We start from the raw sequence: 16,223 nt of genomic DNA, 5'->3' as shown, positions 1-16,223 counted from the left end.
GTATTTATTTATGTACATAAAAAAAACCTATGCATCTGTGTTTGCGTATCCGGGAGTCGACATTTTACTCTCACAAGTGTGCGATTTGACATCGATGTAACGTGGATTTGGTAAAAACATTGACCGTCCAAAATCATGTTTACTCTGATTTAATATGCTTCAAACATTGCTCATTTACTACACAAATGTATCTGAATGTATTTGTCATTATTGTCTCCAAAAAACATCTCCTGTGTCAACCTTAAAGGGGAAGTCTACCCCCCAAAAATGCTGTGTAATATGCTCTGTGCAGCCCAACTGGAGGATGAATTTAACAAGCAAAACTGGTCTCAGCGGGGCGGCAGCCATTTTGCCCCTTGTCGCGGACTGAAAATGACATCGCAGTTGCCAGCCAATCACGGCTCACCGCTTTTGTGAAGCTGAGTCGTGAACGGTTGTCGAGACCCGGCATCTCCGATGTCATTTTTAGTCGACAGCAAGTGGCAAAAAGTGACTGCGGAAAAGTTGCATGGGGACAGACCAATACAATACTGTTTGAATGCTCCCGAGTCGCTCGAGTAAGCCCACGTCGCCGTTGTGGCAAAGCAGACGTCATCAGCCCTAAGTCTTGAACTGGGCCGGGACGTCGGCGTCCAGTTTACAGATGACCTTGTAGATGGCCTTCTTCCAGGACGGTTCTCGGTCCTTTCCCGTGGAAATGGCAGTGTAGAATTGCCGCAGTGTAATCTCGGCCACTTCAAGGAAGCCATTGGGGACCTGCTTTGAAAGGCAGTAGCATAGACATCTCTGACATTTTTCACATTCTAAAGCAGCCCTTGTAAATCAAGGTAAGTGCCATCAAACAGCAAACGACTAGCTGAGTAACTGCGCTTGTCATAACATTGTTTGTCCTTTCACAAGACTTTGAACTTTTCTTGTTTGCCTTGAAAACTGCCATTTGAACACAAACGGTGCAGCCACACATGTAGACAGCAAAATGGGGGGGGGGGGGGGGGCATTTCAACACGGAAAGCCTCAAGCTCACCTGGAAGTCGCCGCCTTTGTTGTAGTGCACGTTGAGGGCTCTGAAAAGTTGCGACTCTCTGCCCACAGACAGCGCCACCGCGTGGGCCGGCCCCTCCGCCACGGCGCGCCGCGCAAACTTCTCCATCTGGATGTAGTAGAACTCGCGGAAGTTACTGAACCACTTGATGAGCTGGGAGCCGATGCAGCGTGTGAACTGCGAGCAGCGGGTGGGTAAGTGAGATGGTCAAACGTTTTTGCTGTGTCCTTCCATGAAATGAGAAGAGCAGCGCGCCGGCGTTCACTGTCACCTGCACATCGTGGAAACACATCTTCAGCACCGGCGAGCTGGGATAGCGCGTGTAGAAGAACATCAGCTTGGCTTTTTTCAGATGCTGCGTGGTCAAACCCTCCTAAGTGGCCCACAGGTAAGGACCACACTGGTTTTGGCTTTTTTTGTGTGTGCTAATGTGCTCATTTCCGATGGCATTTTGCATCATGTTGGCATTAAGCTAGTGGACCTTTGACAATGTGGCTTGCTTAAACATTTTGGTCTTGAACTATACTAATTGTCATTTAATGTCCCGGTTTGAAATGAAAGTGGCAGTGCTTGAAGCAAGCACGCTTTACCTCTTTTGTGAAGAAGCACACAAGTCTTTGTTTTCCCAAAAGTGCTTAGTTCTAAATGACAGATAGGTGATGTACTTTTAAAAGTGTGACTTAAAACTTGTTGGCAATGCACCCACGTTCTGTCCCACCTTTCTTCACCAGGTGAGCCAAAGGCCCCCCCCACCTATGTGGTCAACATGGAAGGATACGTTGAGGCTGTAACGATGATTCTTGAGAAGGCCGCTTGACTCCATCTTGACGCGCGGGAAGCAAACACTCGGCACCTCAGTCGATCCGGACTCCGCCTCGGATGGGACTTTGAGCGACTTTGACGCTTCCTCTCGAGGTCCTCGTACCACCAGAGACAGCGCCTCGGTTTGAACGTCGAACACCTGGCGCGGACCCCTCGAAGACCCGTCGGCCGCCCGTATCAGCGGCATGCTTTTGAAAAGCGAGTCGACGCTGTGACTCACGGCTCTGGAGAGTTCGTACTTGAAAACGTCGGCCATTGCTTTTCCCGGCTGGAGTGAAAAGTTGCCTGACTTTGTGCCACTTGTGGTTTCGCAAGAGTCGCCATCCCTTAAGTTTGCATGCGGGGAGCCGTTCCACGTTGGCCGTGGCTCTTCCGGAAGAGTTGTCAAGAGAGCCGGCTTCCGACTTCCCTCCGCTCTCTGGACCGGGTCTCGTTTCATCTCGCCAACGCTCAGGGTATCTTCCACCCGGGCTCGCTTGGCTGGACGGCCGCTCCGTTGGACGGCGGGAGATGCGTAGCAAAGACGTGGCGTCCTGCTCGTCTCGTCGAAGGCGTCTTGGGATTTTGCCCGAGTGGGACGGAGCTCAAAAGGAGCCAGTTGGTCCAGCCAAAAGATGTCATTGCTACACATGCTCACATTCATGTTGGATTAGGATCAGTCAAGCCCTGTCCCTGATGAATGCAAAAAAACGTCATCTAAGTGATGCGGGGCACATATGCATCAGGATGAAATTTAAAAAAAAAAAAAAAATGGTTTTGATGAAAGCGAGTCCTACCTGATGTCCACCTGTTTGTTGTCTTCAGGGAGACGTCTTCGGAGGACGGCTGGCGGACTGGAGCTGTGACTCGGCTCGCCGCGCGCGAGGCCCTTTAAAAATCGAGGGGTGCGGCCAAGCGACAGGTTGGACCGGCCCCCTTTTTGCCTCCCATTGACCGACAATTTCTCTTTCTGTCCAATTCATCATCCAGCGCCTGCAGTATTCTGGCTCCAAGTGACTCCTTCGAGGTACGGCTCACATTAGGATTCTTTTTGTCTTTATGAATTTGACGCTTTGCTCCGTTCTGTCTTGTCTTTGTATTTGGACTGGGATGCTGATGAATCAACAAGTGGCACCAGAGGATCACTCCAGAGCCACCAGAGGATCACTCCAGAGCCAGTAAGTGCCACTTTGCCACTTGCTCATGTCTGACTTGCCTTCAAGTGCTCAATTTGCTCCTACAAAACCACTTTGCTCATCTTCCAAAATATTTTTTGCAATATTTTCTTGATTCCGTTTTGTCTTATTCGGCACGCCGGCGCCCTCTATTGGCCAGACGCCCCGGACAGCTTCTCTGAGCTTTTACGCGTTGTCGTCACATTTGCACGGGTGGCCGTAACGAACGCTCTCGCGGGCCACGTGCGGCCCGGCGGCCCCGAGTTGTCTGGCCCTCTTCCTGTCACGGCACATTTCATCTGCTGCCAAACGCATCCCGAGTCTTCAAAGCCGTGATTAGCCGCCTCGCTCTTGAGAATGCCCAAATAATGAGATGATGTTTTTTTGCCCAAGTCTTGAGGGTCGCTTGCTCCTTTCTGCCGGCGTACAAACGCGGCCTTGGAGTGCCTGCAGCTGCGAGCGAGCCCCCCCCCACTATTTTCTGTTTACTTTAATAATCGTGGGGATGACACGGAGGCCCTTACGAATGTCTTTGTTTCTCTGCCAGCACCTACACAAATGTCCGAGGTAGCAAAAAACACAGAATTCATTAAGGCGGAAACAAAACGAGGCGGAATATGCGATTAGCATGAGAATATGGCCGCCCCAATGCAGGAGACAATGGCCCAAGGCTTCCTTTTAATGCCGTTATTTACTTCCAGTAGCCCTCAAGATTCCATTAGCGTTGTGCAGACGATGTTAATTGGCCGCGTGCGCCAGTGGGAGCATAGAAATCGGAAGGGTTCTTGGCCGCCTTTTTTGTTCCTCCTTGGAAATGCGGCCGGCCAAATCTGTGAATTTGTCTTTGTGATGAATCACATGAAAGGAAAGTGTTTGTTTTCATCGAGCCACATCACAGGCATCGTTTACCTTCATTATTCCCCCCCGTCGTATTATGAAATAGGACAATTGCATCAATGTTAGTCCAAGCGAGGACTCTTTAGCAGACCCTCCAATGTTTGATGAGGCCTCAAACAAAAGTCGCCTTGTGCAAGATTGCCAAGACGGATGTAAATAAGAAAAATGAAAAGGCAACAAAACGACCGATGGATGGGAAGTGTAGCTAACCCAAATCCCACTTGATGTTGGTTCACAAAGTGTCCAGCAGATGGCGCCAACAGTATTGACAAACGGCCCCTTTTCATGGTGTGTTTTATAAAAGGGAGGACGATTACAAATGAATTCAAAAATAGATTTTAATCTATGCAGGGTAACAGAGTCATACATGGCAGATACATGTCCAGACATTGAAATACTGCTCAACAACAAAACGCTCGCTTCCACTGGAGGTTGAAGAATCACATCAAGTGATCGCCGGGGATTTTGGGTCGTAGAAAACAAGTACAATAAATGAGTGTAAACATTTTTTCAATTTTTTCCTTATGTGCTATTTCATGACGCCAGCGTCACCACGAGTCGGATCAACCGGTAACTGCCGCCGTCGTTTGCGGGCGGCTTATGCAAAGTATTACAAAATCCAAAAGATGTATAAAAAACAAATGGTGGTGCACTTGCACTGAGTATAGTACGCCAGAAGTTGAGCAAAACTGGCCACGGCGCACCGCCAGAGCACCGAGCGTTCTTTGCGGCCTTTTCCCACCGGTGTCCATTGGTCCCTTTTTTTTTTTTTTTTTTTTTCCTGGGTGCCGTTTCCTTTCATATGCGGAGCCGGCACGTCGGTGACGAGGCACGGCGGGTGTCACCGTCGTTGGCACGGCAACCAATCCGGAGCTCTTTCCGGTCTGCCGCGGACACAGCCGCCTCCTGTTTGCACACAACTGCACGTCTGTGTGTCCAGTCCCCAAAAGTGGCCAGCTTGGAGCTCAAGTGCTTACTTGGAAATGTGATATTGGCACGTGTGACGTACGCCCGTGGCGGGGGTGGGTTAGGGTTCCCTCTGTGTCCCCTCCACGTCCCCCCTTCACTTGGCGTCGGTGGACAGTTGCTCCATCAGGGGGTCGGCCTCGCTTTCGGGGGTTTTGACACTGTCGGTGCGCACGATGCAGGTGGGCCGGTGCAGGTTGAGCATCACCATCAGCTGCTGCCGCTCGAGGCGGAGCTCCTCGATCTGAGCCTTCAGATCCGAGTTGACCATCTCCAGACGTTCCGATTCCTGACGGGAGGGAAACATGGGCATTGCTCAGATCGACAACGGCGGGGGGGGGGGGACGTCGCTCGTGCATTCGTGGGGTTTGTGTCGGAAAAATTACCCTTTGAAGGAAGTCCGTTCGTTCCTTCTTCTTGTTCCGGCATCGCGCCGCCGCTACTTTGTTTTTCTCTCGCCGTCGTTTCCTCCTCTCTTCGTCTTCATCCATCTGCAAACGGGTCGACGGTCAGATTTGAATTTCACTTCGGGCCGGCCGGCCGCGTCTGGAACCTCACCTCTGTCTTGATGCTCAGCGGCCTCTTTCCCAGCCTGCCGAGGAAGTGCAGCGGCGAGAACATGGCGCCCAGCTGGTGGAAGTCGGCCAGTTTCAGCTGGTCGGTGAGCGTGGTGGCCGAGATGCCCGCCAGCGGGCCCAGGCAGGGCAGGGAGCCCGCCGCCAGCGAAGGGTCCGGGATCTGTCCCGGCATCATGTCCCGCCCGGCCGCCGCCGCCGCTGCTGTTGGGAGGAGAGCGAAAGGCTTGTGAGTTTGTATCCCAGCAGAGTCCTTGGTCAGACAGCGGCCGTCCCAGCGTGACATTGCGGCCGCGACGTAAGCCCCGCCTCCCGTCCTTGTGCTCTGACATCACCGCGACAACCGCTTGCTGTTTTTGCCAACAGACCATTTCAACGCCGCCGCAGCCACTTGGTGCGAATCGACCCTACACTTGCTTGGTTGCTTGGTGTTGTTGTTGTTATTCAACAGTGGGGAAAACCCAAAAGTCATTTGAGGAAAGATTAACCATTTCTAAAAATATAGTCTTGTGTGGCATCCACATTCCGCTCCAATTTCAAATCGTCTGACCTTTGAGCCCTTTGATTTCAGAACTTGCCGCATCCCCGGCCGGCCAGGGTGGTGGGGGGGGAGGCCAGCGCGTTGCCAGTTGTATTCCCGAACGGCCCCCTCCTCGGCTTCCGTGCCCGGACAGGTTGGACGGGAGCCGAACAAAGCCCCTCTCAGACGCGGCAAACAAAGAGCGCTATTGTGCCGCGCTCTCAAACAGCTGACTGTGCTGCAGACCGACGAGCTGACAGCCAACGATGGATGGTAAGTTATACCCCCCCCCCCCAAGACTTGCGCTATTACAAAAGCCATAGAGGGAGCTTACGTAACGCACTCCACCCCAGCATATGGAGCGCAAAGTTTTTTACGGTTGGACTGAAAGAGAAGAAACATTGATTCTGACTCTGAAATGGCCGCCGTCTTTAACTTTTGGCGTCGACAGGAAAAAAGCGTCCGTCCGTCCACCTGCGCTGGCAAGCTCACGTCTGCATTTGTCGTGACCTCTTCATTGGGGCTGCGTGACTTATTCGCTCCAAGGGTTCGAGTGCAGAGCCAGCGTCAAATGAGGCATTTGATCATTTAATTCCTCTCTCCCTCCCTTTTTTTTTCCCCCCCTCTCTCTCGCTCACTTCATGTATAACTCCCATTTACACGGCGCTTGGCAGCCGCCTGTTGTTTTTGCTGGAGAGGAAAAGAACAAGACAGCTCTGGTAAAGATCTTTCTCAGACAAAATTGCCTCTCTGTGAAACTCCCGCGAGGGATGTCAGAGCGGAGGGCGCCAAGGACTTTTGCATTTTGTGCAGCGGCCCGACCCGGCCCGTATGGGAGCCGAGCGAGAGCGACAGTTCCCTCCAAACGAGTCGTTTGAGAAAGTCCCTCGAAAGAAAAACGATTTGAAAAAACCATGTTGTTCGAGTCCCTCTATGACAGGGCAGGGGCAACCCGCTCCGGGCCTCGTTCCACTTCCGACCGAATTCCCCTTTCGAGTTGGGCGCGAGCGTCTGAAAAGAACCTGAAAAGTGTTCATCTTCTCCAACGCGAAGGACGCCCGGCCGTGTGAAGCCACCAAATGTCACTCGTGTATTAGCTATGAAATAAAGGAAGGACTCGCTCAATGTTGGTTCTGGTTCCTGGCCCAAAAGTAGTCTGGCTGGCTTCACGCATACATTTTGGATGGCCTGGGCTCACTTTCAGCTCGCTCCATTTCCTGAGTCTTTCCTGAGAACAATTAGCAGGGCTGTGGAATTCCTTCTCAATAGCCAGCGGGACGACCGGCGGCCCCCATTATCCGCATTCCCTCCAGCCGCCGTCAATGTGAGGAGGGGGGGGGGAGGCGCTTTCAAAGGCATTTTTTATATAGGTTGTTTTTGGGGTTTTTACAGGGCCACTGCACTGTAGGCTAGTTGTTGTTTTGAGCAAGCGCTCAGTTCCATTTGTCACCATGTGCTCCAGCTTTTGATTTGTTTCCCCCCTTCTCTCGTCACGCAGGAGTGGAAATCCGAGGAGCGCTCGGCCGCCTGTCCCGAAACCATCGCACCTCCGTGGGACGGGAGCTAAACCAAAGGTAATTAACTTGGCTTGCTTGACCTTGAGACAAAGCCTTTTGGCCGCCAGACTTGGTGTTTGAAAGCGCCACATTTACGGGAACAGCCAGAACACTTTCCAAAATGGAATCAGCCACAGCTATTGAAAAAGGCCGCACAGCAGCATCTCGCCCGGATGAAATGTTCCGCCGAGTTGCGAGCGGTAAGCGGCGAGGCCGGAGGCCAAGGCACGCACGCACGCACGCTCGCTCGCTCGCTCGCCATCTCCGGCCAGCGTCTCAGCCATCATCGTTACCATCTGCGCTCAGTCGCTCGGCCTTACGCAACGCACCCGGGAAACCGGAGAATTTGTCTTGAGAACAGCGAGAGTCAGGACGGACATTCCTGCGAGCCCTCGTCCTATTTTCATTGGCGTGTCGGTACAACCGGCCCGGGAGCCGGCGCCTAAATGTGGACGCGAGGCCCGGCGGGTGGGTGGGCGGTCGGACGGAGGGTGGACGGAGGGTGGGAGGTGCCGTCTGGGCGGGCGTCGTCAAAGTTAGAAGGCGAAAATTGCAACAATCAAAGAATAAGCTGTCCGCCATCATCGGCCCGAAGGTATTTGCATCTTGGGTGGGCCTGTTTGATACATTCAATAACGGCAGACAAAAAGCCACGGCGGTTCCCACCCGTGACAAATCTGGCCCGCAATCCTCCACGAGAAGAAATTGGCCGAGCCGAGGCCAGAAAATGTGATTTGTTGAGGCGACCGTGGTGAGATTATGCAACAGCCGCATGTCAATTTAATGCCCTTCCATCCTTTGTTCCGTGTTTCGCCATCCATCCATCCATCCGGCACACTGTGATGAAACACGCTTTTGGCCCCGTTGCCTATTGGAGCCCACCGTGACGTACTTCTTGCAATAATATTCAAAAAAGATTTACAAGGCCAACAATGATAAGGTGACACCATCAGCAGTGAAAATGGGGGGGGGGGGCTTGCTGTTGCCTAGTTGGCTGGCGGGCCTGCAATGCGTCTGCAGTGTGTGCACTGCGGTGCAGCTCGCCAATTCCAGCTCCCCACAGACGTACTGGAAGGCATTTCTACTTAAAATAAACCGCCCGCGCGCCCACGTCCAGGCTCTCAGCACCTTTAGCCCCGAGCTGCCTGCCGGCGGCAGAAATCCCTTCTTTTTTTTTCTTGTCTAACGCCCAAACATGCCCCAACGACACAAATAGAGCCAAAGGCGAGTAGACGCGTCACACACGCGTTGCCCCCCGCCCCCCGCGTGCATGCAGCAGCTGGAGACTCGTCCGGTCACAAATTTGGAAAAGGCTGAACCTTTGAACTCGCAGGTCGCATGCATGCCTGCCATCACATCATAGTTCCCATTCCACGGTCGGCCTTAACTATTCAGGCAGACCAGGAGCCTCGACAGCTTGAGGTTCATTTCGATGAATCACTCCAAAAATGTTCTTTCTTCCCTTCTTTGAAATATATTTGCGTTAACCTTAGTCACACAATCGATTGCTTAAATTGAAAAGTTTGGTCAATGCACAATACTTACTCAGAGAGAACTTCTTCTGTCAATGGTGCAACTGTGTTCGCACACTGTGGAGAAATAGCATGATTAATTAGCATTTAATTTGAACGCAGCGGTCAGGAAAGTTTGCCGCTTGAGTCATTTGTGTAAACATGCCCCAGCAGAGTATGTGGCAATTGAATGAAGAGCATCACATTCTTTTCTTATGTACTGTATTTTTTAAATCTCTTTTGTCTGAATCTGTTTTGCCTAAAGAATACTTGAAAACTATGACCATTTATTCACACAGTGACAGAAACATTAAACATGACAAGTTGACAATCAAGAAGCAGGTCAGGAAACGTCTTTGCGATCGTTTACGACCTTGAACGAACCCTGCCGAAAACGGCCAAACCTACGCTCAAACAAAATTCTTCCATAAACGACACGTACGAACAGTGATAGGATATCTGACGTGGCCGTATGTGAGCTTTCACTTGTCTCTATAGCTGCGAAGTGACAATATTGGAAAGTCGCGATTGAACTCCCCGCTTTTACCGGTTTGAATCTGAAACGCGTGCAAAGTGAGCGGAGTCTGGCCGGGCGGGCGGGCGGACGAGCGAGCGAGCGCGGAACTTCGCTTGCCGTCATCCTGCGACGTGTTGGCGTTACATAACTGTCTCCGCGAGCGGAGTAACCGACACACAGTCCAGTGCAGAGAAAAATGAAAACGCTTGATCATTTGGCGTGTTATTAGAGGAAGCAAGCTTGCATATCGCGGAGGGGGAAGCGGGTGCCAAGCACACATCCCCTACGACCATGTAACACAGCAAAGTTTACAAGGGATTGCAGCGCGGTGCAGAGCACATGGCCGAGCAGCGACTATTTTGCCAAGTAGCAATTCCCCCCAAAATGTACATCGTGTACTCACGACTCTAGCGAGCGATCAAAATAATCATCATAATCATAATAACACATAAGCGACGCAAGGAAGGCGACGGCGAGTCGCGCGCTTACCTGTTGTGCGTCTAAACAAACAAAAATCAAAACAATCCGGATGGGATGAGCGAAATGCGGAATTCGGCCTTTATTTTTTTCCCAGAGTCGGCTTCGGGTTCGGGGACTAGCCCGAGTGGTTGCATCAGCCCGCTTAAGTAGTGGGCCAGGTCTGGGAGAACTCCGGAATGCGGAAGTGGCCGAGCCAGACGTAAGCGTGCGCGCATGAGACTCATGCAAGAGGACGGACGGAGGGGGCGGAGCCGACCAGCCGGCCGGCCGATCGGCTCCGCCCCCTAGCAACCGAAAACATACACAAGCAAGCGGGGAGGAAAACTTTGGACGCTCATCCAGGCAGGCGCCTCTGCTGTTGACAGGAGCCGCTACTTAGAAACAAGTGCCACTACCGCACCGAATCAATGCAAGCGCAGTCCCCTGCAAAAGTATTGGAACAGGGTTAGCAAACATACTCTTTTAGAATGTGTGCATTGAAAAAGCAGTTATTGTAGTGGCCTATTTCCGCTTGGCTATATTATTGCTGGCGTGACAAGTGTTGATTTGCACTTCCTCTTTTATTCCTCGCTGTATGCGCCACTTGACGAGTTACACAAGACTTACTTGACTGGCTTTTTATTTGCTTTGTTTAACCCTCGTTTGCCCCCTTCGTCGACACATGCGATTTGTCGCGCGCCTTCCATTGACTGCTACGGACGACCTCACATGCAGCTTGAAATCATGTTATTGCAGCTGGCCCGCCAACTCCGACGCTATAAATCTTGCAAGGGCGACCGCCATCTTGCTTTGGCCTTAAAGTGCCCTTAAGTGCTGTTTTGCTTGAGTCACAATTCGGTGTTGTTCAAGAAACCCAAATCGAATGTACGTCTCACGATTGGCTGCATGTTGTTAAGGGAGGTTAAGGAAAGTTCCAGAAAGTTCCAAGAGTGTGAATTTTGGCCTCTCTGCTTTCCCCTAGTGTTCATAATCGGTAACAAAATAGGAACGTGCTGCATCGTAAAGTAGACGTGCGGTATTCGAGACTTTACTTGCAAAAGTTACCGTGTGTCTTAGTTCAAGATTGTCCACTCTTGACTAATTTCATATTTTTGTCAACGTGCTCAATTGTTCCAGTCACAAAGCATGCCACCGGGGTTATTCCAGCCCACCCCCCCCCTCCCCCAAAATACCCCACTGTGTTCCCCTTTTTTTAGCTTCTAATTTGGCTCTGCTGTGATTTATGTCTCACATCTGTGGGGGAGGGGGTCGTGTGTGTGCGTCACACTCGCTCCAAACATAGACCTGGAACACATTTCAGAGGTGCCAAGCGGGTTAATAAAGCAGAAGTGATCATAAAACAGGCCACGTTCTGTAAGGACGAGATGGTCACAGCTCTCTCTGCAGCAAAGTTGTCCAAAATGTCACCCGAAATGATCTGACATCGTCAAACGTGTCGCCCGATCGGATTTGGACTCCACGTTCATCGGTCGGAGTGCCTGTGAAACAAAAGTCAATGTCTTGTCAATTTGACACACCACAGAGAAGAGTGGCAACAACTCAAATGAGCCTGAGGTCAAATGGACTTTTTGGGTGTTGCGTTTCTCATCACTGATGTGCTCCACATTTGTGTTTCCCGGCGGCAGGTGTCATTCCCCGAAAGGCGCCCGCCTCCTCACGTGAGCGTGCAGGTCAGTCAGTGTTATTTGCTTCACGTCGGCTGGGTGACAACCATGCCACCTCTCTGGGAAATACCCGTGGCTCACGCCAGACAGCGTCCAGTCCTGTCCTGTCCCGTCCCGTCCTGACTCATTCCTCTTCCTTGACCGCACTGCAGACACAATAAGGCAAGCGGTCCCTATTAATTTGCTTCCTTCCTTCTTGTTGTTCTCCTTTCGGGATCGTCGCAGACGCCCGTCCGGCCGGCCGTTGGCACTTTTTTTGAAAATCTTTCCATATTTCATAAGAGCCGGGGCGGAATAGGAAGTTGGCGGCGAAGCGCTCTTGATTTCAGCAATTGAGATCTTTGCCATTCTTGCAGTTGTGCTGAAGGAAATTCTACTGTTGAGTTTCATTTGTATTATTCCCATAGCTCATTTATGATCATTCGTAGTTCCATTGAAAATGGAATAAATGGCTAAGGAAGCACAAAAACTCTTTTCAGTCTCTTATCAAATACCAAGTGGGACAGTTTTAGAATAAACAGAGCCCGATGCATGAAAGAATCGCCCCATCGTCGGCTCGTTACTTGGACGGATTGTCTCCATCGTCTTGTTGCATGTCTCACATTTGCGCTCACTTTTTCCGCATCATGGTATCTCATCACCAGCGCGCTTGCGCTTACATTCCCAGGGAAGTGCTACATATACGGGCATTCATCAATGTCACGGGGCCGAGTCACCATTTATGGCGAGCGCGTGGTGACGTCAGCCCATCCCAGCCCATCCCATCAATGGCCTTTGTATTATATGTTAGCATGAAGCTTGCAGACTGATGACTTCCACTAAGCTGCTTTCCAAATATTAACCGTCCTACTGTGGGAAAGTTGACCCGCTCAATCAAGTCCACAAGAACAGGGGTGTGTAGACTTTTGATATCCTCCGTGTTCACGCACCTACCTAACTATTTGTCCGAGCCAAATCCACCGCGTGTCTCGTAACTGTCAGCTTGTAATGTTTGTGGCTTCAACAGTTGTGTGGTATTTTGCCGTCGCAATGCCAGAAGAGGTGAGAAGCGTCTCGCTCCCGGGCTGGGATGAAGCCGTCAGATAACATCAACGCTCACAAGCTCTGTCCATCATTGCAGCTCAAATTTCAAAACGGGAAGCGGTGGATTGGACACTGGGACATGTACAGTCACTGGCCAGAATATTGGGAACACCTGCACAATGCCACACAGGTATGAATCACTGGTGACACAGCACTCACGCGAAGGACAAATTCTATTCACAGATAGCTCAAATAAAATAAACCATTGGTTCTACACGCTAGTAGAATTTTGATGGAGTCCACATTATTGCCCAATGTTGTGGCTAGTGAGTGTCGTTAGCCCGTGAAGGTTGTAGCGCCCCCTAATGTGTCTGAACTCAGCATCTGAAATCTCATAATCGCACAGTGACCTTGAACGCACCAACACATGCGGCGTCGTGTCCCCGTTTTGCTTCGACTTTCTTTGCTAGCTCGTGATCTACTAGCAAGTTGTTACGGGAAACTATTGTTGAAATGCTCGTCGAAACTCGTGGTTGTTTATTAACGTTCGATTAAAAAAAGAGAGGACGTAAAAAACGCTCCCTCTTTTTCCCCCGGCGACGACACGGCCGTTGCCATAGAAACAAAACAGCCCGCTATTCCCCGCCCCGCTCCATATTTGGTCAACGGACGTGACGCCGCACGCAACTCGCTCTGTGACGTCGGCACGTTGCTTTTGTGGAGCGTCGAAAACGCAATGAATAAGTCATTCAAATCAAGCTCCCACTCAGTGTTTTCTCCTCCACAAATGATTTTTATATAATCCTCGTTCTAAATATAACTAAGACGCTCCATGTTTCAATGTCACCGTTTATTTTTTACCTCTTTGCATCGCATATTTTCCATATGTAAAAAAATAAACTATGTCATAAAATATGTCCCAGTAAAATAGAGATGGCACAAACATTGAAATAAGACATTACATGGCAAGAGATACACGTAAAATGCTACACATCAGTTACTCTTTTGGTAATTGTTACATCACAAGTTTGTCTACAGCACGTACATGTTTAGATCCAGCTTTACATGACAGCTAAGGGATAAAAGACACTTGTTATAAGAGATTTGCATGCATGTTTTTGTGAAGCGTTCATTTTGGACAACCGCACTTGCACCAGAATGGAAGAATTCAGCCCCGCCATATTTATTCCACATCGTCTGCACTTTGGAAGTTTCAACAACAGCAAACATACACTACCAAAAAAAACAAGAGTACAGTGAACCCCTCTAGATCACAGTTTGGCGTTTTTACAATAGATATTTGATATATAGTACGTGTATGATTCACTATATATTGTACTTTCTTTTTTTTTTTTTTTTTCCCCTCCCATTCACAACGCCAGGAGTGTCGGTGAGTTGAGACTGTCTTCCAGGCCGCTCCGGGCGTCCTCCGCCAGGGCGTCCAAGTCGGCCAAGTTGAAGGAGAAGACGCCGGTGCGGTAGATGCCGCCGCACGAGGGGCCGGAAGACGCGGCGAGCGGCGCGGCCAGACATTCCAGGTCGTCGGCCACCGACTTGTACAAGGTCTCCCAGTCGGGCAGGCAGAGAGGCCCGCTCAGGTCCACGATGTCGGGGACGAAGGCCCCGGCCGCCGTCTCCCCCTCCTCGGACGCCTCCATCTCAAGACTGGGGACCAAGTCGTCCAGGTCGTCCTTCAGGTCCTCCAGGCTCTCGTCTTGGTCCTCCTCCAGGTTGGAGGACAGGAGGAGGTTGGAGTTGCCGAAGATGGCGGCGGCCGGGATGCAGCGGACTTGGGCCAGGCCGACGCTTTCGGCCGACATCATCGTGACTTCGTCCTCGTCGGCTTTCTCCTCCAGCTTACAGCAGGAGGACTCGTGCGAGGACAACACCTGCTCCAGGCGCTCCTTCTCCTTCAGGAGCTCGTCTATCTCCGACTGAAGGATGGACTTCTCCTCTTCCAGTTGGTCAGTTTCCTAGCGGGGAGGGATCAGGGAAGTCAGGCATCGCGCCTATGCTCTATAGAGATAAACAACAGGATTTTCTTGACACGTACAGCTTGCAGCGTGTCGATCAGCTCCCTGCGCCTGTTCCGGCATTTTGCCGCAGCAATTTTGTTCCGCTCGCGGCGAATTCTCCGCCTCTCGTCCTCTTCTTTGGAAGGCTGCAGACGCAATCGACAAAAACAGGCACATGGATGCATTTCAAGAAAAAAAGTGTACACGTGTTGTGCTCGCCAAAAGTTTAGATGAAAAATATGTTTCAAAAGTCAAAACTTCTCAAGGATGATATTCTTCCACTGTAAGGAAACCAGTGTGACTTGACGGTGGGTGACCTGCTGTTAGGAAGTCTGTTGTTGCCATCTAGCGGTAGGACTGAGAATTTCACTCATTTTACTATTATCATTAGTACTGCATTTTAAAGGTGATCACCTTTACTTCAATTGCCCCCCCAATTAGAAATGTTAAAACAGGTTTTACAATGGTAATGGTGTGAAATCCCGGAGCAGATGAGATTATTACCATTTTCATGAGCCCCAGTGGACGGGAAAATATTTAGGCGATGAGAACAAGAACCGCTCCACAAAGTCCCTGCACTGAATGCTGATGCAGAGGCGCTGCAGACTCGGAAGATGCGCGCATGCACCTCGTGTATTAACATGCACGCGCTGTCCTTTAAACACATTGCAGCGTCGTCTTTCCCGTCGTCCCGTACCTTGTCTTTGTGCCCTTTTCTGCAGGCGGAGGGCTTGGCCTTCTTCTTAAAAGGCGTCTGGCCCCTGCTGCCCTCTTTGGAAGGCGAGACGCTCGGTTGAGACGTGCGCCACCGATCCGGCGAGATGGCATCCGCGCTGGGGACCACGCAGTCCGACGCACCGCTGTCCACATCCTGACACCGCCAAAAAAATGGTGCGTCTTTTTTTCTCTCTCTCTCTCTAAATTGTAGTAATAATGCTTTTTTCTGACTCTTTACCTGGTCGTTGTCAGGTGCCGGTGACAGAGGCTGCAGGCTGCACCCAAGAGTGTCCCCGCCAGGCGATGCTGTGCTGCAGCTGGACGACGACGAGTCCGAGGAATAATCCGGGTGCATGATTTATTTCAATTTTCTTTTTCTTAACTATCAAAAGAAATGAAAAGAACACATTTAGATGCGTCTGGAAAAGGCAGAGGATATCAAATAATGCATACGATTGCTCACTTATCTTCCATTTGCCAGCCTTGGTGAATGTTGCAAAGTGCAGCGAGTGGCAGGACGACCCGCCTTTTATAGTGAGCTGGATTTTATGAATGAAACGTACGAGAGCAAACCATTCGGTGGGGTTAGGGGGGAAGCAACGGTGCGTCCCCCGCCCCCTCCAATGTAGCACGTGAAAGTAACAATCATAAATCCACAATCAATGATAATCCAATGAATATATGTTTTGATGAATGCAAATGATGGAAGTAGAACAGTCTTGTTCGAGGCGGCACCCCACGCATCAGCACGTCACGAATGAACG

General features: G+C 50.8%; 4 protein-coding genes across 7 annotated transcripts in view; 1 reads left to right on the top strand and 3 right to left on the bottom strand.

Moving 5' to 3' along the window:
- Positions 1-16,223, top strand: part of ylpm1 (YLP motif containing 1) — a 31,751-nt gene that overhangs the window by 12,797 nt on the left and 2,731 nt on the right. For both annotated transcript variants that reach the window (XR_015854474.1, XR_015854475.1), the window contains exons 22-32: positions 1,093-1,430; positions 1,774-2,870; positions 2,973-3,021; positions 5,473-5,754; positions 5,823-5,876; positions 6,028-6,249; positions 7,475-7,550; positions 11,666-11,866; positions 12,825-12,917; positions 14,110-15,633; positions 15,712-15,808. The gene's annotated coding sequence lies outside the window, so the exon portion shown is untranslated. The remainder of the gene's footprint in view (positions 1-1,092; positions 1,431-1,773; positions 2,871-2,972; positions 3,022-5,472; positions 5,755-5,822; positions 5,877-6,027; positions 6,250-7,474; positions 7,551-11,665; positions 11,867-12,824; positions 12,918-14,109; positions 15,634-15,711; positions 15,809-16,223) is intronic.
- LOC148381323 (uncharacterized) lies at positions 134-4,109 on the bottom strand. Its single transcript, XM_088362584.1, has 5 exons — positions 2,641-4,109; positions 1,821-2,536; positions 1,314-1,415; positions 1,025-1,219; positions 134-756 (listed from the first exon to the last, which is right to left on the bottom strand). Exons 2-5 carry the CDS (start codon positions 2,505-2,507, stop codon positions 601-603), a joined length of 1,140 nt encoding a protein of 379 aa, XP_088218710.1. The 5' UTR covers positions 2,508-2,536; positions 2,641-4,109; the 3' UTR covers positions 134-600.
- jdp2b (Jun dimerization protein 2b) lies at positions 4,236-10,235 on the bottom strand. Of its 2 annotated transcripts, XM_088362582.1 has the most exons (5): positions 10,050-10,235; positions 9,078-9,121; positions 5,440-5,660; positions 5,268-5,372; positions 4,236-5,170 (listed from the first exon to the last, which is right to left on the bottom strand). In XM_088362582.1, the coding sequence occupies exons 3-5, from the start codon at positions 5,632-5,634 to the stop codon at positions 4,979-4,981; spliced, it is 492 nt and encodes a 163-aa protein (XP_088218708.1). In that variant the 5' UTR covers positions 5,635-5,660; positions 9,078-9,121; positions 10,050-10,235; the 3' UTR covers positions 4,236-4,978. The 2 variants fall into 2 exon arrangements, with proteins under 2 accessions (XP_088218708.1, XP_088218707.1); XM_088362581.1 differs by lacking the exons at positions 9,078-9,121; positions 10,050-10,235 and having other exon boundaries at positions 5,440-6,268.
- LOC148381321 (protein c-Fos-like) lies at positions 13,559-16,165 on the bottom strand. Of its 2 annotated transcripts, XM_088362579.1 has the most exons (5): positions 15,923-16,165; positions 15,698-15,841; positions 15,440-15,613; positions 14,781-14,888; positions 13,559-14,700 (listed from the first exon to the last, which is right to left on the bottom strand). In XM_088362579.1, exons 2-5 carry the CDS (start codon positions 15,812-15,814, stop codon positions 14,098-14,100), a joined length of 1,002 nt encoding a protein of 333 aa, XP_088218705.1. In that variant the 5' UTR covers positions 15,815-15,841; positions 15,923-16,165; the 3' UTR covers positions 13,559-14,097. The 2 variants fall into 2 exon arrangements, with proteins under 2 accessions (XP_088218705.1, XP_088218704.1); XM_088362578.1 differs by having other exon boundaries at positions 15,698-16,165.

Source organism: Syngnathus floridae, chromosome 19, assembly GCF_059516105.1.
Source record: "Syngnathus floridae isolate MCC-2025c chromosome 19, RoL_Sflo_1.0, whole genome shotgun sequence".
NCBI lineage: Eukaryota > Metazoa > Chordata > Actinopteri > Syngnathiformes > Syngnathidae > Syngnathus > Syngnathus floridae.
The sequence above is the reverse complement of the archived record's forward strand: the minus strand, read 5'-3'. Positions and strand labels throughout refer to the sequence as shown.

Bases quoted from the DNA above. Each gene is read 5' to 3' on its own strand.
- LOC148381323 (XM_088362584.1), bottom strand. From the start codon at position 2,507: ATGAATGTGAGCATGTGTAGCAATGACATCTTTTGGCTGGACCAACTG. The intron at 1,220-1,313 runs GTGACAGTGAAC...CGCTGCTCGCAG, and splicing joins TGTGTTTCCACGATGTGCAG to TTCACACGCTGCATCGGCTC. The intron at 757-1,024 runs GTGAGCTTGAGG...CTTTCAAAGCAG, and splicing joins ACAAAGGCGGCGACTTCCAG to GTCCCCAATGGCTTCCTTGA.
- jdp2b (XM_088362581.1), bottom strand. From the start codon at position 5,742: ATGTCACGCTGGGACGGCCGCTGTCTGACCAAGGACTCTGCTGGGATA. The intron at 5,373-5,439 runs GTGAGGTTCCAG...ACCCGTTTGCAG, and splicing joins CGCTGAGCATCAAGACAGAG to ATGGATGAAGACGAAGAGAG. The intron at 5,171-5,267 runs GTAATTTTTCCG...CCCTCCCGTCAG, and splicing joins GAACGGACTTCCTTCAAAGG to GAATCGGAACGTCTGGAGAT.
- LOC148381321 (XM_088362578.1), bottom strand. From the start codon at position 15,814: ATGCACCCGGATTATTCCTCGGACTCGTCGTCGTCCAGCTGCAGCACA. The intron at 15,614-15,697 runs GTAAAGAGTCAG...TGGCGGTGTCAG, and splicing joins CGGCACCTGACAACGACCAG to GATGTGGACAGCGGTGCGTC. The intron at 14,701-14,780 runs GTACGTGTCAAG...CCTCCCCGCTAG, and splicing joins TGATCGACACGCTGCAAGCT to GAAACTGACCAACTGGAAGA.